Genomic DNA, 16,073 nt, shown 5'->3' on the forward strand with positions numbered 1-16,073 from the left:
ACGTGTGTGTGTGTGTGTGTGTGTGTGTGTGTGTGTGTATGTGTGTGTGTGTGTAGGTGCAAATGTATATACATGGATGTGGAAACCAAAGTCAATGTCTAGTATTGTTCCATCTATTTGAGAAACAGTCTCTCACTGAGCCCTGGGACTTCCTGATTAGGCTAGGCTGGCCCTTGAACTTACTTATATTGCAGCCCTTACCATCTAGAATCAGCACAATTAAAATGTGAAGTCAAGCAAATCATGTTTTTGCATAAAGAGAGGAAGGCAGAATGCACTATGGTATTTTGACATCTGTGCCTCTGCCTTGGGCCAAAAGCAGAATGGTTGTGCACTGTTGATTTGGCACCCCATCTGCCTTCTTTTTGTGGCTAAATCCTCTCCCCATTCCCTCCATGTGGAGCCCATGATGAAGCCTGGGAGAGTATTGGAATTCGAGGCATCTAGAGAGAAAAGCAGAACCCAGGCACAGGAGAACAGGGGGGGATCCATCCTGAATGTGACCCTGTGGGGTCAGTGTTAACTCTTCTCTACCACTAACAGTTTGCAAGTGTTCTGGGGATGGTACCAATAAAGGTCAAAAAACACTAGCCTGAAAAAGATGGATAAAAACAACAGAAAGAAAAAAACATAAACAAAACAAAAGCCCCACTAGCTTGTTCTAGGAAATCAATTTCTGCTTGAGCGCTTTTATGACATCTGACTCAGGAATTTTTGAAACTTGGCTTTTTAAAACTCAGTCCAGGCCTTCAGAGTTCTTTTTTTTCTTTAACTTTCCATGTTTCTCTTCCTTCTCTTTTCCCATCATTTACTCACACCACTTACACTCATTTGCAGGCTTCACTTCTGCCCAAGTAGCTTTGCTCTACTTGATCTGAGAGATCCAACTCTGACCTTCCACAGCATGGTTACTTTAGGATCATTGATGTAAAGTTTAGAATGTTGTAACTTAACTCTTTAACTGATTTAAGCTTGAGTAGTTAAGCAACAGAGGGATGAGTGCCCAGAAAGGCATGCAGTAAGTAAACAAGAGTAATCAGCTAGAGAGAAACTGCTTGTCTAGGGAAATTGCCTGGCCTTTCTTTTTCAGGGCTGGGGGCCAGGCCCACAGCCTCACACATGCTAGACAAGCCCTCTACCACTGAGCAAACCCCCAGCCCTAATGGAAAATTCTTTTGAAAAACATCATTATTTTCATAAATTAAAGCTTGTTTTTACCTTACTCTGATTTTCTTTTCTTCAGTTACAAGTTCCTGGTAATTGTGCTGTGTTTCAAAAGAATGAAATAGTGCTTTAATGTTGAGTATTGAAGATTGTTTCAGTTAAATATGAGGTTATTGTAGCACCCTATTCAGAAGCATGCTTTCCTCTGATTCTGCCTTGAGTTTTGGTGGATCTTTACTCATTGCATGCATATATATATATATATAAAACAGAATATCAAGAATGGAAGATAAAGTGGACAAATTAGACCACTCAAGCAAAGATCATGAAAAAATTAAGAAAACACAAGAATGAAGCATGCAGGAATTGTGTGACACCATAAAAAGACCAAACTTATGAATCATAGGCATACAGGAAGGAGAAGAATCCCAAAATAATGGCATGGAACAGAATCGTGGAAGAAAATTTTCCAAAATTTAAGAAAGACATGCCCATACAAATACAAGAAGCATATTGAACATCAAACAGGCAAGACAAAACAAATGACCAAAAAAAAAAACAACAAAAAAAAACTCTGTGCTTGCTTTCTAGACTGATTTTGCACGATTTAGTGGAACAAATGTGGAAACTGACTTTGTAGAGGTGCCATCACAAATGCTTGAAAACTGGGTGTGGGACATTGATTCCCTCCGAAAACTGTCAAAACCTTATAAAGACGGAAGCCCTATTACAGATGATCTGCTTGAAAAGCTTGTTGCTTCTAGACTTGTCAACACAGGTATGACTTAAATTTTTAGAAAAGGAAAACACTGGGAATTTCTCAATGCAGCAGTCCTGGCTGCTGTTTCTGTTGGACTTAATTTCACTTTAATGATGATGTACCCCAGGAGTGTAATATGCAGAGGGAAGAACACAATATATTGGAATGGAGAACTCTGGGATTACATCTGAAGGGGAAGAAAGCTCCTTTTAAGTCTTATATGGATGAGACGTCTTTTTGTCCTGCTCCCCTTCTGTGATAAATATTGCTGGAATCAGTTTTCAAATCTCTGATCTTGTGGTAGTGGAACACATAGTTCTCTCTTCTCCAAAACATGCTCAAATATTCTTACCTTATTAGGTCTTCTGACCCTGCGCCAAATTGTATTGAGAAAAGTCGATCAGTCTCTCCACACCAATGCATCCCTGGATGCCGCCAGTGAATACGCTAAATATTGCACAGAAGTTTTAGGTGTGGCAGCTACTCCAGGTACATGTAAACTTTATCACTTGAGCCCACTGTTGCTGTGAAGCAAAGCAGTATCCTTAGCGCTACAGGGTTGGGGTGGAGTTACTTAACTCCTTTCTGCTCTGTGTAATCAAATCATACTGAGGCTTTCAGATAAGCATTCTATGTCCTTATGAGTTGTCCTATCCAAATGTACTTGAAGGAGAGGTGGCTCCAGATTCACAGCTTTTTAGTGTAATCAGGCATGAGCAATTGGCCTCCGCCCCAGAGCACAGTCATTCCCACTTGGCAACAAGCACCCTCCTGTCCCCTCCCTCCCTGTGTACATCATGACTTCCCTGTGATTCAGTAAGAAATTGGCAGAAGGGGCACATTTAGGGAAAAGCAAGAACTTCCTTCAGTTCTGATTCTAAGGCCAGTTAAAGCATTTAACTGGCAGTTTTGTAAGCTGAAGCTTAAGGGTATTTGTTAGAGTATGTAAATTTAAATTTATGTAGGGTTGTTTTGGTTTTTGTCTTGGGGGGGTTTGTTGTTATTGTTTGAGACAAGGTCTCATTATGTAGCCCTGGCTGGCCTAGAACTCACTATGTAGACCAGGCTGGCCTCAAATTTGTATATAGTCACCTGCTTTTGCCTCCTGAGTCCTGGGATCAAAGGTGTGTACCACCACACCTGACATATATGTCTGTTATTTAAACCAACTAATAGATGTGCAATGGCATGTAAATTGACAGGTAAACATTTTGACCAAGGAAATTGTTGCTAAAATGAATCATCCTCACTTATGGAGGATATTAAGATAAGAATGGCCCTCTAGCCTCCTTGCTTCCTTCTGGTGATCTGTTTATAGTAAACTGTGAAGCAATTTTGTGCCTCAAGCCACTGGCCAAAGCCCTATTAAAGGCAACCCTATGTGTAGATTGACTCAGTAAATATTTTTTCCACTTTTCTTTTTTTATTTTTATTTTATGTATATTCGTGTATTGCCTACGTGTGTATGCGCACCTGTGTTGTGTAATGCCTGCAGAGGTCAGAAGAGGGTGTCAGATCCCCTGGAACTGGAGTTAAAAACATTTGCTACCTGCCATGTAGATGCTAGAAATCAAACCTGGGTCCTTTGCAAGAGCAGTCAGTGTTTTTAACTGCTGAGCCATCTCTCCAGCCCTTTTTTCCACTTTTCAAGTAAGGAATTTTCTTTTCAGAAGTTATCAACTAAACAAGTTCCATTTTTTTCTGAGGCATTTTAGATATTAAGAAATGTGGTTATGGATGGGGTCTATAGCTCAGCATTAGAGTTCTAGCCTAGCATGTACAAAGCCTTAGGTTCATTCCCCAGCACTAGGGAAAAAATATGGCAAAGAGTACAGGTATTACTAGAGTATTTTACAGGTACATTAGTATCTACGAGATTGAGAAAGGGCTGGCTATCTCCTGAGCTCCCTGATGGGTGTGGACAAAGCCTCTGAAACTGTTGTCAGACCTTCTACAGCTTGGGCTGAAACCTCCCCAAGGGTTCAGCCATTGATAGGAGAGGCTTGTATAAACATCTTGGCCAAGGGTGCACAGTGAGCTCCTATCATTCACTCTCTCCCAGCGCAGCTGGGCTCCCCAAAGGAAAACTAGCTAGTTCGTAACCTGACCATTAGCATTTGCCATCATACTGATTGAAATGTGTCTCCTTTAAAGGCACAAATATGCCAACTACTTTTGGACATTTGGCAGGAGGGTACGACGGCCAGTATTATGGGTATCTTTGGAAAAAGTAAACACTTCCACACCCTAATCCTACCTGCTTTTCCTGCTTACCCCTCCCTGATTTCTCCTCCAAACATTCCCCCCTTCCACACCCTAAAGCCCCCATATATAAAGTCCCAGCTCACAACCTGTGGGCTGACACCCTTCCCTTCCCAGACATCTTTCCCTTCCCTTCCCTTCCCTGACATCTTTCCCTCTGCCGGCATCTTTCCCTTCCCCGAGGGAAAGGTGCCCCATGCGAAATAAATCTGTATCCCGCTGAGAATTCCATCTGTGACTCGGTGCCTTCCTCCATCCACGCCGCTCGAAACCTACTGCATTTTCTTGCTTCATTAACATTCCAGTATATTGCATAATTAAAAATTCAAAGCCTTGTTTATGCATTTGATAATTTATAGCTGCTAGTTTTGACATGTGCCATGCAGTGTTTTTGTTTTATAGGAGGTTGAGAAATCAAGTTAAACTTCTTCCTGATGTAAATAATCGCCCAGTGTTTTGATATTCTTTACACAGTTTCTTTGTACGTTTTCTGTGGGAAGTACCCTTTTTTTTGTGGCTGCTGTACCCCACCTACTACATAGTTTGTAACCTAAATGCCTTTGGGTAACTTACACTGCTTCATTAACCTGAGCCATTCTTTCCCATGCTTCCTCTTACAGCCCCCAGCCTCCCTGCCCATTGAGGACACGACTGTCAAATTATTTCTAAGGCTGCTATATTTCCAGTGCGCTTTCAAGTTCTATTTGGTTCAGAAATTAAAAGAACAAATTACCAAAATCAGGTTCTCAGTGTTCATTTCAATTAGCTGACTTGTTCTCTGAACTTTTGTTTCTGGACTGACTGCATCGTGCCTGAGGTACACACACTGAACTACATTGGTGCAATTTAGACTCCCCACTTCCTCCCTGCTTTCCCCATAAAAAAAAATACCTGCAGGCTAGCCATACCCCATGCTCATTCTTCATTCCAGGCATTCCCACCCCCATCCCACCCAACCCAGCAGCCTCCTGTGACCTGACCCACCCACTCACAAAGGTCTGATACTGACTCTGGTCTCATGAATGCCCTGACTTCTGCATGACCTTCAGCAAGTGCCTAGCCCTGATTCCTCCACCACCTCATATTGAGATTGTGCCCTTCCTTAGGGTGTCTTGGGGAAGATAGTATGACTCCATTTGCCTGCCCTACTACTGAGTCATGCCAGCTAACCCGAACTGGCCATTCAGTGTTATTCTGTAGTCTTGCTTCATTCCCTTTATTGATTTCTTCCAAGTTCCCTCTGCCTCTCTCTTGTCAGCCTGCCTCCTTACAACTTCCCGTTCTTATAGCCCCTCCCCAAGTCTCACTATGGATTGTTTTAGAAACTGGAACACAGTGAGATTTTTAAGGGGTTCACTTGGTTGGTTTTGTTCATGGGAGTTGAGACAGTTTTGCTTTGTAACTCCAGCTAACCTCAAACTAACATCAATCCTCCTGCCTCAGCCTCCTGGCTGTTGGGATTATAGGGCTGTAGGATTGCACCTATAGGGCTGTAGGATTGCACCTAGTCCAAGTTTGCCCTCTTTATTAAGAGAATTGAGCCAGGAATGTAGCCCAGGGACAGACTATGTATTCTCTTAGGTCTGTTTACCTTTATACATTTATTCAGTCTATGCCTTCCACTTTAAGTATATGCCTTCCTTGAGCCAGGAATGGTGGTAGATGCCTATAATCCCATCACTTGGGAGGTAGAGGAAGGAAGATCAGGAGTTCAAGTTCATCCTTGGCTGCATAGCAAGTTGGAGACCACTATAAGCTACATGAGACACTGTTTCAAAACAAACAAAAATGAAACAAAGAACAATATGTTTTCCTTATCTGTGCCTCTCAAAAATCATAAAGATCCCACTCAAAAGGCCCCTTTAGATGAACTCTTCTGGTTCTTCCAAACCAGAGTATCTTCCATCCTCTAAACAAAACAGTAAACATGGGTTTGTGGGAAAGGCTTCAGTAAACATTTGTCTGTCTAGAATGTTTACTGTAACTATTGCATTAAGTGAAAATATACTTTATGAAGTATTTTATACAACACAGTGCAAATTTTATTTTTAAAATATGGTAAGGACAAAAGCACACCAAAATGTTAGTGATGATGTTTGGGAGCCAAGGTTTCATAAGGGTTTGGTACTCCTCTGTGCTTTTTATGAAGCTAGTCCTTATTTTTACATAGTACAGGGATTGTTTTAGAAATTGGAACACAGCAGGTTATTTGAGGATTTTCTTTGGTTGGTTTTTCTTTGGGGGGGGGGTTGTGTTTTGAGACAGTTTTGCTTTGTAGCTCCAGCTAGCCTCCTGCCTCAGCCTCTTGAACACTGGGATTACAAGCATGCACCTCCACACCCAGCAAAAACAATGTTTTTTAGGAGATAGGCCCCTCTTGGTAAAGGTTCAACTATGACACCTTCCTGGCTGCTGTTACTTGGGAAACTTTCTGATGGAAACAGACACGACCTGCCTGAGTTGAGCCTCCCCTCGTTCACCATCTCTGAACTTGTGCTCACTCAGCCACATCTCGGCCTCCCCACTCTTCCAGTTGTCAAGGTTAAGGATCCCAGTGGATCCCAGGCTGTTTATATATCCAGCAGAAGTAACCCTGCCGTCAGGCTTCTCCATGCTTCTTATTCTCAAGCTTTGTAGCTTGGCAGGGAGCCAGGTTGCTCTTCATTAGATGAAGGCTGGATCAAGCTTGGAGAAGTCAAGATTCCAACAACCTGGAGCTATTTCCTTTGTGTTGGAAACAACTTGCCCATTCCACTGAGTGGACTCTATGGCTTTACTCAATGCTGTTCTGCACCTTGAGCTGAGAGGCTGGATTTAATCCTATCATGTCTCTTCTTTTTCCTTTCAAAAGCTGTGAAGTATCCTGTTATTTCTCACACCCTTGCCAGCACAGCCAATTGTGAACCTGGCTTCAGAAGCCGGGGAGAAGCCCTTTGCACCCGACCCTTCCACTCTCCACTGCAGATGCTAGAACCAGCTTTTTAAAAATATTTTATTTATTATTTTTATTCTATGTGTATATTGCCTGCTTGTATGTAAGTGCACCCATGTCATGCAATGCCCAAAAAGGTCAGAAGAGGGTGTCTTATCCCCTAGAACTAGAGTTCTGGACAGTTGTTAGCTGCCATATGGGTGCTGGGAACTGAACCTGGGTCCGCTACAAAAGCAGCCAGTGCCCTTAACTGCTGACCTGTCCCTCCAGCCCCTAGAACCAGCTTTTTAAATATCAATCTTATTCTCTTGTAGGGTGTGCACTGTTTGTTTTTGTGGGGTTGTTTTGCTTTCTTTTATAAATGTTTATACTAAGAATACAAATACTTATCAAAATTTTAAATGCTTGGCACAATAACCCTGTCCTGTGAAAAAGCCTGCACTGTCATTATGGCTGTGCAGTGATAAACAGAAAAGGAAGTGCTATTCTTCAGTCCAGTATACCACACACTACTTGTTCTGTGCCGTGGTCAGAGGCTGTCATTAGCCAGCACTGCAGAAGATGGCAGCACCCTGGCTGTTTCAGGTCCTGGGCATTTGCTTTAATTTCATGCGTTTAGAGATAGATGACTTAAGCAGAGTAACAATGGGAGCTTTATAGTATAAAGTAGCAGTGATCTGCTAGGTCTGAAGTCATGGGAATCAGCCGTTGTTATTTGTCATGTAAACTGTATTGTCTCAAGGCCTCACCCTCCCCAGTGTGTGTTTGAGAAGGTAGCAGAAGTGCCTTTCAAGGACTCTGTTCCTGTTGTTACCAGTCCCCACACCAGAGAGGCTGGAACCAGGAGACCACACTGGTCACCTTGCATCTCCAGGCCTTCTTCCTCTTGACATCCTACAAAGCCCAGGCTCTGATCTGAGAACCATTTCAGATCCTGGCAAGCAGAACTGTAGAAAGTGTGCTGCTCACTGGGAACACAACCATAGGAGGGTCAAATGTCAACTTGCAGTCTTCTGAATACCAAACAGCTGAAGTGGAATATTTTATGGTACAGTTGATTTCCTTCTGCCTTGGGGACTTCTCTGCAAGTATTAGAATTGACCACTTTCCTATTAAAGCCTCAAACTTTGCTACCTGTTTGTAGTTTTTCATATTATTCCTTCTAGTAAGTAGATAGCACATTTTAGCTCTTTAATTCATTCATTAACTCAAATCAGTTTGTAAAATGATTGCCCTGCAAGCATGAGGACATGAGTCTCGATCTCTAGCACCTATGTAAAGGGCCAGTGCAGCAGCACACATCTGTAACTCTAAGTACTGAGAAGGGCAAAGACAGGCGGATTCCCGGAACTCACTGGCAGGCCCATCTAGCTCAATCTGTGAGCTCCAGGTTTATTGAGAGACCCTGGCTCAAAAATTAAGGTGGAGAGTAATTGATGCAGACACCATACATTGACCTCTTACTTACACATGCACACATACAGACACACAGACACACACACACACACACAAAGTCCCTAAACTCTGGAGAAGCTGTCTCATCAGATGGAATGTTTACACCCCTGGTGGTTCTCTTAATAGCAATGGGAAACCTGTTTGGTATTAATGCCCTTCCAGGAAGCTCTAATGCTCTTTGAGGAGATCTGTAAGTTCACCAAATATAACTTCAAAATCCAGCCACTAATCATAGGGTGGAAAAAAATAGGAGCATTTTAACTAGGGCCATTTTTTTTTTAATAAGGCAACTTCATTGTGGGAAAATTTCCTAAGAGGTAATAGACATTGTGGATTCAAAGGCCATTTATATTAAGTCAGATTTATTATCATCCCCTTTTGCTTTTAGAGAAATTGCTAAGCTTTGTGGCTTCCATCAGTGAAAGAGAAGCACAGTCAAGTGTCACCTCAGAAAAAAGGACCAAGAAAATCAAGACAGTTAAGTCTAGCTATCATATTTTAGTCTGTGGTACCATAGGAAGAAGCTGAGCCTTATATGCAGTAGCTTACCTAGACACATGAAGAATTGTATTTGAACACACAAAAGAACCACCTGGCAGAGAATATAATATTAACTCTGCCAGTGCTCTTTAAACAGAATCCTAGGCCCAGTTTCTACTAATGTGTTGCTAAGGAGGAATGTGGAATTCTCCTCCTGCAGGTCCTTCACACCGATCCAGTTCTCTCTGCCCTGACTTACCTGATCTCCTGTGCAACTGCTGATTTGTTTACTTATTTTTAATCTAAGCCTTTCTAACAGCCTCAGGTTTTACCTGGTTATAAAGACAAAGGAAGGAAATTGGATTAATCTCTTTCCTTCTTTTTTCTTTTTTTCTTTTTTCCCCATGACAGGCTCTAATGCTACATCCCAGACTGGCTTTTAAATTCATGCTCCTCTACCGTAAAGCCTCCCAAATGCTGGGATTATGGTGTACCACCATGCTTGGCTGATTTCTTGAATATTTGTAACTTTAGAATCCCAGCCAGTTGTAGGTAGTTGTTCTTTTGTCTTTTGTGGGGAGTAGGGATTGAACCTAGCCTCCTGCATGCTAGGCAGGCACTCTACCACTGGGCTATATCCACAAGTTTTGTTAGTTTTTCTTTTGAATTTTATCTTGAGATAAGTCTAACTAAATTGCCCAGCCTATCCTTGAACTCACTTTGTAGCAGGTCTTGAACTTGTGATCCTCCTTCCTCAGCCTCCTAAATAACTAGAATTACATGCCTGTGCCACCAGGTGTAGCTTTGTCTTCTTTTTTAAACTTTATTATTTATTTTTATGTGTATGAGTATATTAACTGCATGTTTATAAGAGTACTCATGTTATGCAGTGCCCACAGAGGCCAGAAAAGGGTATTGGATCCCCTGGAACTGGAGTTACAGATGGTTGTTAGCCACTAGGTGGATGCTGGGAATTGAACCCAGGTCCTCTGCAAGAGCAGCCAGTGCTCTTAACCTCTGAGCCATCTCTCCAGCCCCCTAGTTTTGTTTTTTTTACAGGCCTTCTTTGTGCTCCTATTAAAGCCCTAATATTCTGTCTTGTTATGTATTGAATTTGTTTTATTTTGAGACAAGATCTCACTCTGTAGCCCAAGCTAGCCTCAAACTTTCCCTCTTTCTGCCTCTGCTTCCCAACTGCTAGGGTTATAGGTATGTATCACCACACCTAGTACCTAATTATATATTTCTTATCTCTCCTTCTAGATCATAAGGCCCTTGTAAAAGAAATTGTTCTATTCACCTTTGTGTCCCCTGCACTACTTCAAAACTATTTTAATTACTTTAAAGATGTGTTGGTTCATCCCACTCCTTCTACTGCTTTGTTCCCCTAAAACACAGCTAACCTGAGGCATGGCTTTTTTCCTGATCTCCTCCTCCCCCATAGATAAAGTTTCTTCTTTCCATCTTCACTATTGGGAACTCTTGTTTCAAATGTCAGAGAGTTCCTCTTGCTTTTCTTACTTCCAGCTTCCTCACTCCCTGTACCTGTCTTATGCTCTCTCACTCTTTGATTATTGTCAAAGGCATTGTTTCTTTTACCCAAGATCTCCTCACCATCAGAGAAAACGAAGGATATGCTGCTGGGATGGAGTTAAGGGCTAGGAAAGGTCTCGAAGTCAAGTTTGAGGACAGATGAGGGAGGTACGGTGCCTAGAGGTCCTCACCTGTCCTGGGCAAGGCTCTCTTGACTCTGTCAGGAGGAGGCAAGTCTGGCTGTGCTCCCAGAGTAGCTAGGTTGAAAGGCTATGGGAGCCAGGGTGTGCTGCCTCCTTACAGAGCTAGTGGGAGACCTGGTCCACTTCCCCTTTCTATGGTTTCATTACTGACAGAGGATGAGCATCCTGTGTTGGATAATTGCAGTTGCTATTAAAATACTGCCCCAGAACGTTTATACTCTTGGATAAAACAAGTGCCTTCTCTCTCCTACTTAATATTCTTAACAAATTATATATTCTTCCTTACTAATAATGGAGGTGAAGTCTCTTGTGCTTTCCTCTAGCTTTATTAGGAAACAGAAGTGATTTTAGGGGAATGTCAAATCAGGAATGCAGTTATTTCACTGAACATAGATAAACAAGTGCAAATGGGGGGAGTGAGAAATGCGAGCAGAAGAAAGTAAAAGGGAAGGGAAGGGAAGGAGAAGTGGGAAGGAAAGGGAAAGGGAAGGAAAAGAAAGGAGGGGTAGTTTTATGGAATCTCACTGTATGCCAGGTGGGATACTGAAATTGTCTAATAGCCTGGAATAGTGATGTGGACATAGCCTCATTTTACAGATAAGAAAACAAGACCAAATATTATATAGCTGGTGTATCAAGCCACAGTTCAGGCCTAGGCCTAACTCCAGACCCCCTAACCATGCTTTCAAAATTCTCAGGGTTAGAGAAGGCTTGCAACATGCCAACAGATACATGCTGATCTTCCAGGATTCAAAACCTCAGAGGTAACTGACTGATTTCCCTTCCTAGGAGAGTTGATAGGCTCTCAGACTGGGTGCAGAGTGCTTGTGTCAAGGAAAAAGTTAGTGCCTTACCCCGTCTAGTCCTGCCTTCCTGGCAGTTCAAGCTTCTTTATTGTGTAAACACCATGAAGGCCAGCATCCCTTCCACCTGTGGCAGATGTCACCCAGACCATGGTCTCTCACTATGAGAGTGTGGTACCTTCCTAAAAACAAAAACTCACTTAACTACTTTTTTTTCTTGACCAAAGCAAGATCCTGTTACCAAAATGACTCTTAAACTCTTCTCAAAGCTTCATTGCAAAGGAAATGGAACTATTAAAAGACCATTGCTCTGTAATTCAGGAAATTAAATCAACTTGTTTGGAGGCATAAGCAGAGGAGGACTTGAGCTGTACTGAGCCACATATTATGAGACTAAACAGTGCTCTGCTCTTACATGACTGCAGGTGGAGCAGGCAGTCACAATGCTCTTCACAATGCTGCAGAAGTCCTCGAATGCTTCCTTCACTTTCCCACTGAATTTGTAGGTCTCCACATGTTTGGAGATGCTTTGACAGATGCTCTCATCTTGAGTTATGTCTCAATTTTTTTAGATTTTCATTACTGTTCCTGTAATATTTGAGGGATGAAACATACCCTTTTTAATAAATGAAAGGGATATAATACACAGAGCTTGAATGTGAAATTTCTGTGGAAAAAATAGTAATTATTGCCAGGTGTGGGGCACACCTGGAATGACAGGAGTTGGCAGGCTGAGGCAAGAGGATCAGAGCTGGAGGCCAGGTGGGACTATGTAGTCCCTGTCTCAAAAAAAGTAATATACAGTGGTTGTGTAGCTCGGTTGGTAGAGTGCTTGCCTAACATGTAGGGGGCCCAGCGTAAACTGGGCATAGTGTTGCATGCTTGTAACCCAGCACCTAACCATTTTGAGGTTGGGTAATAGATACGTGAGGATTCGTTGTAATGTTTTCTCTATTGTTAGTCTGTATTTTGTTTTCTTTAATAAAAGGTTTAAAATATTTTCATAAGTGTGTAGATAAATTCACTTTGTACTGTTTCCATACTGCTGTACCCAGAGAGCCCAGTCTCACCTTGCTCCAAGCACTAATTTGAAACACTAGTCAAATTGAGACACTGAGCAGTGAGTGAAAGTGAGGAGCTAAATCCCTGACAAGCTGACAGAGCCACGGATAAGTAACAAAGATAGCAGACTTCCTGCTTCCTCACTGGAAAAAGGACCTGGAGGCTTCTTCTCCTGACAGCCGGGGCCCTCCCTCTTCTGCCAACCAATCCAGAGCATTTAGCCAAGGCTGGTCCTGAACATATCCCAGCTTGGAACTGTGGCCTGCGTTCAATCTCCAGCTCTGTATGCACTGGGGATGATGACTTTTGCCTGTAATCCCAGCACTTGGAAGGTTGAGGCAGGAGGATCTGAAATTTATGATCGTTCTTGGCCCACAATAGCAAATTCAAAGTCAGTCTGAACTATCTCAAAAAAATTAATTTCACTTTTTTTAATTTTGTAAATGTTGTTGATAGAAAATTTAAACATATATATGCTTCATATTTCTGTTGATCTTGCTACTTTAAAATCTAGCAGGCAGATGTCTGTGAGTTCAAGGCCAGCCTGGTCTACATATTGAATTCCAGATGAGATGGCTACATAGTGAGTCCCTGTCTCAAAGAAAAAAAGAAAAGATTAAGTTTACTTTTTATGATCCCCTTCTAAAAATACCTGAAGCCATTTGACAGTAGCTACACTGCTTGCTTCTAGGCACGCACAACTCATTTTTATATCTCTGGATCACTTGAACCGCTAACCCTTTTAAAATCACATTGGAGATGAGGTGAGAATCAGGAACAAGCTGTGTGTTCGATTTGGTTCATCTGTTGGCCTGCTTGCCTGTGTTGTTAGCTCACTGCTGAGAATCTGGGTTGGGGGCGGGGGGACACATGCTCTGTAGTGTTGGCAGAAGAGAATGTCTAGACTGGACTGAGCCAAAGCACTTTTCTCACCCTCACCTCTTTCTCTTTTGTGTCTGGGGATTTGGAGAGCTGCTATGCTCTTGAGTTATTGGGCATGATGTTTTCTTTTATTAGGTTGGAATGAAATACAGAAACCTGATCCTGAAACCTGGGGGATCTCTGGACGGCATGGACATGCTCCAGAATTTCTTGCAACGTGAGCCAAACCAAAAAGCATTCCTCAGGAGTCGAGGCCTGGATGCTGCGTAAGCCAGCAATCTCTGGGAGCTATCCATGACTGGAGGACAACTCGACATCGCCATGTGGTACCAGCCCGGAGACTGAAGGGAGTTTCACAAACGAAAACTTAGATTTCTATCGATTTGCTTTTGTTTTTAATTTTCAAAATTATACAGATGTAAATGGAATTATAAATACTATGACCTAAGAAAAAGACCCACTAAAAAATAATTGTACTGTAAAATTTCATAAAAATGGATTTGATTTCTTTTGATAAAAGTTTCATATGAATGTAATTTGATTTTTTTACTATTATAATCTAGATAATATAATGTAAGAGGGCTAAGAATTTTTAAATTGAATCACACACATGATATAATTTGATCCTTCTTATATCTTGAAATTTTGTACTTGGGATTATTTCTGGACCCATAAATGAATCATCACATTCTTATGGTAAATATTTTCTTGGAGCCCTGTGTCAACTTTGACCCTCTGCCTCACAGTCCAGTGTGACTTTGCCTTTGCCTGCACACCTCAAGGCCAGGGGAATAGCCTCAGTAATGCATTTATCTCTACACATCCCGCCTCATGATTCTCAGCTTTCTGTCACACCTAATTATGTTCTTCCTTTTGGATTTTTCTTAATAAAATTCAGTTAGAGAATATTTTTTTTTTTTTAATGGTTTTAACCGAACTAGCCTAATACATGTTTCAGGTTTTTTGTCTTACACTAGAAGCTCAGTTCTTCTTCAGCTTTTAGGATTATCAAGTCTTTGGACTGTCACCAGTGAGAAAAGTAGAGTAACCTTAGACGTCTTTTGAATTCTCATGTTTTTGTTGTTTTTTAGGTTTTTTTGTTATGATAAAACATTTCACTATGTAGCCAGACTGGCCTGGGATTCATGGTAATTCCCCTGCCTCAGCCTCCCAAGTTTTGGGATTCCAAGTATGAGCCAGCACATTCAGCTTACGTTTCTAAAAAGGGGTTGTGTGATCTCGCCTCCCTTACTGACCACCTCCCTCAAAGTGGTAGGCAGATGTGGCACAGTGGTGAGGACAGATGGCACAGAGTGGAGCTGAGAGAGTTTAGAAACTCAGAAGAAAGTGAGTTGGAGTGGAGCATTTAAAAACAGCTCTCCAAAGTGTTACGTGTGCAGACTCAGCTGTGGGGAAAGGCTCTCCAGTAGCCTACTTTGTTATTGATTTTTATTTTAAATGAACCTCCAGATCTCTCTCTCTAACTCTCTTTACTGGGACCTAAATTTCCAATTCAACAGCAGAACAGTAAACTCACACCATTATTTTTCTTCTCAGAGTCTATTCAAAAATGAAACAAAGCAGGATCATAAAAAGAAAATGTAAATGAACTCTGAATGTACTTTGCACCATCATCGGTTGTTTCCCCGAATACATACCTGAGTAGTGACTTTACTGGCCAGGTACAAAATTAGAACCTTTCAGTTCTCCAGTCCAAGTGGACTTTGTGTTAAAATATCATGTTACGTAATAAAGTTATAGACAACAGGGAAAACCAAGAGCTCCAGCAACAGAAAAGTCTTTTCGTATGGTTTGATTTGGCATTTGCAGGGCTGGGAATCAAACCCCAGGCTCATCCATGCTAGGCAAGGGCTCTGGTCTGTGAAGCTGATTGTGTGGTAGTCATAGCAACCTCTAGGTGTTGTCTCATAGCTTTGCCCCCACCCCAACTTTTGTTTTCCACTTTCGGACAAAAAACTCTCTTTAGCTTTTTCTATTGCCCAGTCTGTCTCCTTCACAATAACTTTACTTAAATCTTATTTCACATGGAAAAATGTAACAATTCTTATGTAAAAACCTGCACACAATAAAATTACATTATTGTCCACAAAAATGAGCTCACATTTCTTTCTTATTCCAGTGTTAAAACTCAAATCTGCAAGAGAGCAAAGGCACAGTGGTAGGTTTATAGGTTGTATGGTTTTTGTTTTACTTTTTTAAGGTCTACTTCTAATACTTAATATCTGAGCCCTCTCTCAGCCTTGATTTCTGTATTTCTAAATGCTTTAGCTTTTAAGGGCAACAGCATAACATACTTTGCTATTTTGCATTTGTACATGATTCAAGGTTAGCTGGTTGCATAACACTGCATCTTTTTCTACCATTCTCAAGTAGAATTTTCCGTGCAAGTAAGTTGCATCAAAACCGCAATCCCATAGACTAGATGGCCTCAAAATTAGACATAGAGTTAAGTAAATAGCTCCCACCTATAATTCAAGCACTGGTGAGTTTGAGGCCTGCCTGGGTACATCATAAGA

General features: G+C 41.7%; 1 protein-coding gene across 1 annotated transcript in view; it reads left to right on the forward strand.

Moving 5' to 3' along the window:
• Positions 1-15,092, forward strand: part of Nln (neurolysin) — a gene marked incomplete at its 5' end in the record, with an annotated part of 44,465 nt that extends 29,373 nt beyond the window's left edge. The window contains 5 exon segments of the mRNA XM_017799577.2: positions 1,756-1,942; positions 2,285-2,413; positions 4,079-4,154; positions 11,579-11,630; positions 13,672-15,092. Coding sequence (XP_017655066.1) covers positions 1,756-1,942; positions 2,285-2,413; positions 4,079-4,154; positions 11,579-11,630; positions 13,672-13,806 — 579 coding nt within the window.
• Between the last annotated feature and the right edge of the window lie 981 nt (positions 15,093-16,073).

The sequence above is a fragment of the Nannospalax galili genome, unplaced genomic scaffold, assembly GCF_000622305.1.
Source record: "Nannospalax galili isolate Female #2095 unplaced genomic scaffold, S.galili_v1.0 scaffold518, whole genome shotgun sequence".
Taxonomy (NCBI): domain Eukaryota; kingdom Metazoa; phylum Chordata; class Mammalia; order Rodentia; family Spalacidae; genus Nannospalax; species Nannospalax galili.